The 9026-nt window shown below is 32.7% G+C and overlaps 1 protein-coding gene across 1 annotated transcript in view; it reads left to right on the top strand.

Moving 5' to 3' along the window:
* The first annotated feature begins 4500 nt into the window (after window positions 1–4500).
* The window catches only part of LOC110023973 (auxin response factor 5-like), a 29814-nt gene continuing 25288 nt past the window's right edge, over window positions 4501–9026 (top strand). The window contains exons 1-8 of the mRNA XM_020723654.1: window positions 4501–5095; window positions 5210–5252; window positions 5361–5473; window positions 6892–6990; window positions 7344–7400; window positions 7701–7853; window positions 7940–8024; window positions 8936–9026. Coding sequence (XP_020579313.1) covers window positions 5057–5095; window positions 5210–5252; window positions 5361–5473; window positions 6892–6990; window positions 7344–7400; window positions 7701–7853; window positions 7940–8024; window positions 8936–9026 — 680 coding nt within the window. The 5' untranslated portion in view covers window positions 4501–5056. The remainder of the gene's footprint in view (window positions 5096–5209; window positions 5253–5360; window positions 5474–6891; window positions 6991–7343; window positions 7401–7700; window positions 7854–7939; window positions 8025–8935) is intronic.

The following is a 9026-nucleotide window of genomic DNA, read 5'->3' as shown; positions in this document are numbered from 1 at the left end:
TTTCCAACATTAAAGATCAATACTCTTCACAACTTGCATCCAAGCTTTAGTTACTTATCATTTTAAGAAGAAAGATAAAAAAAACTACTCAGAATCTATGGAAAAAATAAAAACACATTTTAGTTTAAAAGTAGAAATCATTGTCAAACCAACAAGAAGTCTCGATTAAAACCAAAAGAAAGATAAAAACTTATCTCAAATCCTCCACCAAACTTTTGAAGTTCCTTTGAATCTCTTCTCTTTTACAGCACTCTCAAAATAAACTAAAAGCAAAAATGATAAAGTAAATTTTTGTGGTGCCTGAGAATCTCTCCAAAACTATCTCTCCAAACTCCTTAGAACTCCTCTTCTTCTAACTCTTTTCAGAACTTTCAAGCACTCACCTAAAATGTCTCAATTTTCTTCTTCTATAAATCTTCAAAAGGTGCCTTGGAAACTCTTCAAAATATGTCAACATTCAATGAATTCTCCAAAGGATGCCTTCTTTCATAAGTCTTTTAACCATATTTTCGTTCTTAGTGGTCATAACCACCCTCTTAAGTCAATAAGTGCCTCAAATACCTCTTCAAAATTCAGTAAATTGAAAAAAACTGCCTCTGGTGCATAAGCACGGAGCCTCTAGCGCTTAAGCGCGACCATCTCTATTTAACTGGCACTTAAGCGCCAAATCTAACGATTAGGCGCCAAAACACTCTAGCAAAATTTTCATATTTTTGCTCTAAATTTGATCATTTTTCGCTCATGTAAGCTTTTTTACCTTTTTACTTGTACCTGAAAGAAAAACACAAAAATATTTTCTATTAAAATGCAATATCTTAAAAATAGGTATAAAAATGTGTTTAAAAACACTATATATTAGGTATATCAGTAACCCACGGTTGCTAACGAGATCTCCCTAGTTTAAATGAGCTTAACAACTCGTTTAAGTTAAGTAAATTCAGAAGAAAATAGTGGTACCGGAATGATGGAATTGTGTGATCCTAACTTGTGTCGCTCTAATCAACTTTAACCCCCTGTGATTTAACTTGAACTTATCATTTAAACATTCAAACCTTAGACTTTAAGACTGCTATATCGACAAGAAGCTTGGAGCTAATGTCGTGGGCAGCACAACAAGGACATACAGAAGAACAACTTCGAGAGAGCAAATGAATTTACAATAGCCCGAGGATCTACAACAGCAAATCTTTCCTATACTTAAATAACAAATCATAGGACTTCGAGGTTGTCCGCCTAGTCACCTAGTGTGACACAAATCTTTAACTCATCTTTAGTCCTTTGCACAATCATGGTTGTGCAATTTAAGCCCTAACTCGTCTTTGGTTTTGAGGTTATCACTTGTTGTGATGTAAACCCTCATATCTTCCAAGTTATTTGTGTGATCGTCTCGCACAAATATAAGCCCAAAATGATAATAATTGGTAGGATGAAGCATTTAATATGTTCTCACCGAAATTGAAGCCAAACTATAGGATAGCTTGGGAAGTCACCGAGGTTCCCCTCAAGATCTGTGGCATTCCCTAGTTCTTCATTCTTTGGATTCCAAAATAAAATGTTCCAGATTTGAGTCTTTCCCATTTCACACATCTTTCTTCGATCTTTGAAAATTCCTACATTTTGAAAGTCTTGAAGACATGATTCTATGACCTAAATCGAGAGTTTTCTTAAGTGATTTCGGTCATTTAGGATGTAATTAACAATAGAGACTTGTCCGTATAAGAAATTTTATGAATCCTGTTTAATATAAACCCTATCTAATCTTCTATATTAGATAGGAAAATTTGTCGGCATATATAAAAAATGGTTCATAGACCAAACATATGTCATACCTCTTTAATTTATTTAATCGAGCATTCACCAGTAGTTATATATCCTTCGAGGTAAGTACATTGTTTGTGGTATTGTGCTCGATCATGTAAACTATTGTCTATATGGTATCGATTCAGTCTCGTATTTTCAAAAATTAAAATATTTCCTTTTTTAAAATTAAAATGCTATTTTTCTAAAATTCAAATTTATATGTATATTAAATTATAAACATACCCAAGTCACACTCTTCCCCGCCGACATGGATGTTAAATATATCCCGTGCCAGAATTCTTATCACCCAACGGTGAGCTCTCCCGGGTAGGGCTGGATTAGTACCAATCCTAATCAAGTGCTCGAGACACTTACCAGGTGGTTCTGATGGATAGCTTGGGTTAAGGGAGATTCCGAGTGAGTGAAATAATTCCGGTAGCATTTAATTGGACATCCTACACATGTGACATTAAAAAGTGATGCCAAAAACATACTTTTGAATAAAAAATGGCTTCAGATCAATGTCAAACGCCTCGAGATTCATACCAAATTATAAAATTTGTTGATGTGTATCAACACCAAAGTGCTATAAAAATAAATATGAATGTTTGGGCACTATATATGTAAATATATAAGAATTGTGTGATATGCATCTAAATTCTTTAATTTAATTGTTTTTCTCATAAAAGTTATTACAAAAATGAGAATACACGCGCGCACGCACACACATCACATAATTCTTATATATTTACATATATAAGACCTAAATATCGTATTTACATAATATTATAATCTTTAATATCATATTAAAAATACTCCGATTAAGTTTTTAAAATGAAATCCACATTTTCATACATAGGTTTGATGACAATGTAATTATTAAAAAAATTATGGAATTAATTTGTCATGTCTTACAACTTATTTTGCTCCTCTTTCTACTTGTATTTTAATCTCTTACTTCTAAATCTTCTAACTCCCCAAACCCCTCCCTCCCTCCCTCCCTCCCTTTGGGATCACATGCACACCCATGATTCTATATATAACATAAATATAAATAATAATGAAAATATTATAAAATTATTTTTTAAAAAAAATTATTTAATTTGCTTGGCATGCATCTCTTGTGCTCAATAATAAGAATTTGATCTCATATATGGATGCAACTGCCCATGTTGTTGTGATTGAAAATCCCCATATCATTTATCATATTATCTTCCTCATATTCTAAAGCACCCCATTACACAACTTTACTCTTATTTCCAGTGAACCTCTTTTTTAACTTATATGCATTAATGTATAAAGTGTTGAAATGTGATGCATAAAATTCTCATTAACTTAGAGGAACCGTTGGACACTAAATAAACTTATTAAAATAATTTAATGACTAGCTTAATTATGTAATTAAGAGTTATAATTTCATAATATCCACTCAAACCTTAAATAATAAAGTGTGATAAATAATAATAAATATCTTAAACTTGTGAATCAAAAGTGCTTATCAATCGGAGTGATCATATTATGGGGGGCATTTACATAAAATACCACAAATCTCTTATATATTTACATATCTAAAATCTAAATTTTGATATTAACATGCATATCACTCAAATCTTCAACATTGCATAAAAGGAAAACAACAATTATAAAATTTTTAAAGTGAAATACAGCTTTTCATGCATAGATGTATAATGCCAACGTGTTATAAATTATCTAGCTTTACGTAAGAGTTGTGTGGTATGTATGTAAATTTCCCTATATTTTAATTTGCATGTATTTCCACACATTAGCATGATGACAAGCTTGTCAACCTTTCTCCACTCATGCTCTTAAATTAACTACATCAACGCTAACCAACCCCCGAACCCATTAAACACTAGCTATACTTCTCTGCTTTTCTCCATCAACTTAAATTCAAGCACTCTTTAATCAACTTAACTCCTTAGCACTTATATGTTGATTAAAATGATTCATGTTATAATTTTTTCGATAATTTTTATGCTGACTGTTGATAACCTAACACAACTTTCTATTTTTCACATTCAGGTTTGGGAACGACAATGACAGCGAAAAATATTTATCAACTTAACTCCCAAAAAAAAATCATTTCTCATTTTCTCCATAAAATCAATAATAGAGTTATACACTGGTTTTCATCGAATCGGTAATAGATCATTTAATACGATAGGATTTTGGAGTCACACACACACACACACACATAAATTAAACTAACATGTGCAATATATATATATATATATATATATATATTCTTTAAATGATATGTGCCGACAATTAGCTTATGTATGCATGTGCAAAATTAGGTATCTTTCTTCTCTCTCTGTTCGATCAGAACTATACCTCAACATTGCATGGAAAGGAGGAAACGCACTGTTCTAGTTATGCCAAACATCCCAAATCAGAAGTAACAGTTCCCAACTCACAATGTGACAAAGTTCTCTTCGAACAGCGCTCAACGTCCCTTCCCAACGGTCAAAAGCGCCCAAACACGCAAGCAAACTGAGCCGTTACAGAAGAGATTCAAAGATGATGGATTCAGACGTAATCCTCTACGTATCTGAAATCTCGAAGACCCCATCATCCCCTCCACCTTCTTCTTTACATTCCTACCCTCCATTGCCGCTCCCTGTAATTTTTCTGAAAAGCTGCCATTTGAGCAGGGGAAGAGACAAAGAGAAAGTGGATGAAAAATGTCGATGACACCTGCGATTTCGAGGAAGAAAAAGCGAAAAAGTGGAAGGAGTGGAATCATGGTCTCTTATTGAAAGGTCGGCATCTTTGAGCAAACAAGGAGGGGGTAATAGAAGGGTGGGAGTGGTAAAAGCAGCGAACTTTTTAAGTAAAAAAGGGAGAAAAAAGACAACTTGGAATTCGACCACTCATATGATGCCATTGTTCGCGTGCTTCTGGAGGAGAAGGCTTCGCTTTTTTAGGACTTCGATGGCCCACTAAAGGATTACCCAAAGCCTTCGCTTTTCTCCATCGCTCCCATTTTTTGCCCCTCGTATACTGTCCCCTTCTGCGCATTAGTAACTTCAGATGTCCTTATTCTTCATGTTTCATTGCGTTTTTCTTCTCATTTCTTTCTCGGCTCTGCTTTCTTTGGATTTCTTCTGTTTGTATATAAGGGCAAAGGAAATGAAAGATGGGTTTTTTGTACCGGGATGTGTTGGAAAAATGAGGTTTTTAGGATACTCGAGGGACTGAAAAAATTCTGTTTTTCTGCTGGTTTTTACTACTGATGAAGTCCCAAAGAAAAAAAATGTTATTTTCTCAACTAGTAAGACAGATTTAGTGGGTTTCTGCTTCTGTTTAACTTCAAAGATGATTGGTTGAGGGTGTAATACACTAAACAAAGAGTAAATATTCCTCTTTATTGTTTATCTTTCTTTAGCTGGATGAAATGAAGCTTTTGGGAGAGGTTCAAGCAAACACAGGTTGTTGCATTTTTTCCACTCACCTTTTTTATTAATTTTCTTCTGGATTTAGTCGCAGCAAACAATTTAGTAATGCTATATATTCTGAATGTGCTTGGTTGTGTTCAGGTGCAAAGAAGATTTTGAATTCAGAGCTATGGCATGCTTGTGCAGGTCCTCTTGTCTCACTGCCACGGCCAGGAAGCCTTGTTTACTACTTCCCACAGGGGCATAGCGAACAGGTTTTAAGAATTGTTTTTTGGTTGGAATATCTTTTTTCTGTAATTAGTTGGATTTAGTTATAGTGATTAGGATTATTCCATTTTTTTGGTACTTGGCTTAATTAAGTTAGGCTTTTTAGCTTCTATGATCATTATGGCAACAAGTGTAGAGCTCATCTTATTTTACTAACCAAGTGAAGGCATTTTTATTGATTTATCTGTATTTTATTATGAATATTGCTCTTTTTTTTTAGTTTAGTAATCAAAATTAAACATCTTCTTCATTTATTTTTGGTCCATAGATTGGTAGGAAGCTGAGCTACATGGTCTTAAGTAATCCAAAAAAAAAAAATCCAAGGACTCTTGGTTTGTTTTACTTGGTATCTCCTGACTATTTTTGTGCTATGAGTAGTAAGTATAAATTCATATAGTTTCAATTAATTGGATCCTATTTCTATACTCCTAATCTTCAGCGGAAATAATCTTCTCTCTCTAGTGAATTTGGTGTAATCTTAAGGTTGAAAGTTAGATTGGTTTCTTGTGATATTTTAGACTATGTACTGACTGTCTTGTGTAAATTTGTGGATACAAAGCTTGAAGGTTGACTCATTGATCAAGCAAACTTTTCCGTCTGGATTTTTATTGGCTTTGTTTTTTTTTTCTTTTATATTTGTTAGCAACAAGTAGTTGATTGACATATTATCAAGTCTGAACTTTATAAACAAGATTTGATAAGCTTATAATAATCTAAGCAACTTAATCTCAAGTGCTTGCTTGGCTTTTGAATAATCCAGTGACCTTTCATAGGTGCCATGATATCTTTTTTATTTTTGCTTTTGTATACATTACAAATGTTTATAGCACAATTGTTTACTTCCACTAACCATGAGTAGCATTAAGTTTTACCTTTATACAAGTTGGTTAGCACACATTCATGTATATTTAGAAACTTGGATGCAGATTAAGCGTTTTAGGCGGCACCCTGGAACAACAAGTTCTAAGTTTGGCTTCTGGCCAATTTTAAGTAGAGGCGGAACCAAACTCTTTTTGAGGGTGGGTAAATGCTCTCTTGGTAATTAAGTTAAATACTTCATTTTCAATGTTTAATTTATTTATTTTCTAAAGAGAGAGAGAGAGAGTTACTAAATTGCACAACCTATTGAGAGAAATATCAAATTTCATAGTGAGCAACTACCCACTCTGGACTGTTTGTTGGTTTACCTCTTGTTTTAGATGGCTCGTGACTTTATTGAATATTTTCGCTTAGAATACTGTAACACATGGACTGCTAAAATGGTATGTTGAAAAAATCTTTTGTCATATGATTGGGAGTCTTTTGCTGTCTTCAGTTCGAAGTATTTTTTAAAACATAAGACGCCAACTACTAAACTCTTGTACTTATTTTCTCTCTTTTGTAACTTCATTTCTTTCAAATATAGGTGTCAACCTCAACCAGAAGAACCATCCATTCACAAATTCCAAGTTATACAAATTTGCCATCACAAATGCTGTGCCAAGTTCATAATGTCACATTACATGTGAGTATAATCTATTATAAGTATAGGGGCCTTTTAGGATCACTTTTTTTTTCTTTTATTTGAGTTTTGATTGGAATTAAAACATGTTTTATTGTGATAGTTATTTTTAAGGCATAGGTGTCATCCATTGACAAATCCCAACCAGAAGAACATTGAATATTTTAAAATAATAATTGATTTGTTTTTAAAAACAAAAAGTAAAAGTAAATAAAAATTATATCAATCAAACGTGTTTTTAAAAATAAGAAAGAAATAAAAAAAAAAGAGGAAACAAAAGGGATGCCAAACAGGGCTTAGTTTTTGGTAACCTGAATTTATGGGGTATTTATTCTACTTGCTTAATGCACTTGTAGGCTGACAGGGACAGTGATGAAATTTATGCACAGATGACGCTTCAGCCAGTTAACTCTGTATGTATTCTAGCCCATATGCTGAAAGTTTAATGTTTCAAGTTCAAATTTAATTTTTCTATGATATTTGCTTGGCCTTTTCCTTTATCTTGCAACCTTGAATACAGCAAAAACATTTTTTTTTTGCTGGGTTTTCTGTGCAACTTGTTAAACGTCAGAGTTCATAAATATAAGTGTGATGTTAATCGAACAAAATTTTAGAAGTTCTTAAGAATTTTTGCATTCCCATCATTTTGTGCTTTATGATTGTAATATTGACATTCATCAAGGTGGATTATGCTCTTTTTTGTTCAATTTAAGGAAGCTGATGTCTTCCAAATCACTGATTTTGGATACGCGAAAAGCAAGCAACCAACAGAATTCTTCTGCAAGAATTTGACTGCTAGTGATACAAGCACTCATGGTGGCTTCTCTGTACCCAGAAGAGCAGCAGAAAAATTATTTCCCCAATTGGTGAGAAAATGAGAATGAAATATAAATACTCCTCTTTTTTTTTCAATATGATCCATATTTTTATGTTTTTTATTTTTATTTTTAAGGATTATGCAATGCAACCTCCTAGTCAAGAGCTTATTGTTCGAGACTTGCATGACAACGTTTGGACATTTCGACATATTTATAGAGGTGTGGAATATTTTGCAAATCTTGCACTTTGTGCTACATGTTTGTATCATTGTCGCTGTATATGTATTCATAAGGTTAGAAATTGTAACACTTTTTTGTTGAATTAAAGCAATATGTGATACAACAGTGTCGATATATAGGCGATAGAATGGACTAATAAACAAAACACAAGCACTTGAAACTTTGCTATTTAGGACACTCTTTTATCTGTTTGGCAAATTCTTGCTCAAATATCAAAATTCATTGTGAAATCCCTATCCATATTTTTCATATTTATCAAATTCCCAATGGTTTGATCTGTGGCACGCGTAAATGCACTGATTTTGTAGTTCAAAACTTTTGTAAATAGCAAATTTTCTAGTGATATGCATGCAATTATCCCTTATAATTAATTAGACATGCATGTTAATATTTATTTGACAGTAAAAAATTCCAATGACTAACAATCTCAAGCATTTAAATAATATTTTCATAATCTTTGTAGTATAACAGTAAAAGAGAGGAGGAGATAGAAACAGAAAAAGTGAAGAATATATGACATGAAATGACTCCATTTCTAAATGGTCTTTTCTCCAATTTTTTCAAATTGCTATCGTTTTCAGTATATGGGAAAGTGGAAGAGAGAAAAAACAAACAATAAATTGTACAAAAATGCTCCATTTGAAAATAGCTTTATTTTATTTTATTTAATATTGTATTGCTTTTGTAATGGACAAGCAATATATTTAATCTATCTAATTTTTAATCTAATCTACATATCATTTAATTTTCGAATTATTATTTTTTCCCATAATAAATATACTGAATCAACTTGAATGATTTCTTCTCTTCTAATTATGAAAAAGGATAACAAAAATGATTCTCTGTTATTTTCACTACTAACTTGTTCTAGATGCTCCTTGTCTGTGCAGGGCAGCCAAAGCGACATCTTTTGACGACCGGTTGGAGCTTGTTCGTTGGAGCAAAGCGGCTTAAAGCCGGTGATTCTGTTTTGTTTATTAG

The sequence above is a fragment of the Phalaenopsis equestris genome, unplaced genomic scaffold (assembly GCF_001263595.1).
Source record: "Phalaenopsis equestris unplaced genomic scaffold, ASM126359v1 Scaffold000237, whole genome shotgun sequence".
Classification (NCBI taxonomy): domain Eukaryota; kingdom Viridiplantae; phylum Streptophyta; class Magnoliopsida; order Asparagales; family Orchidaceae; genus Phalaenopsis; species Phalaenopsis equestris.
The sequence above is the reverse complement of the archived record's forward strand: the minus strand, read 5'-3'. Positions and strand labels throughout refer to the sequence as shown.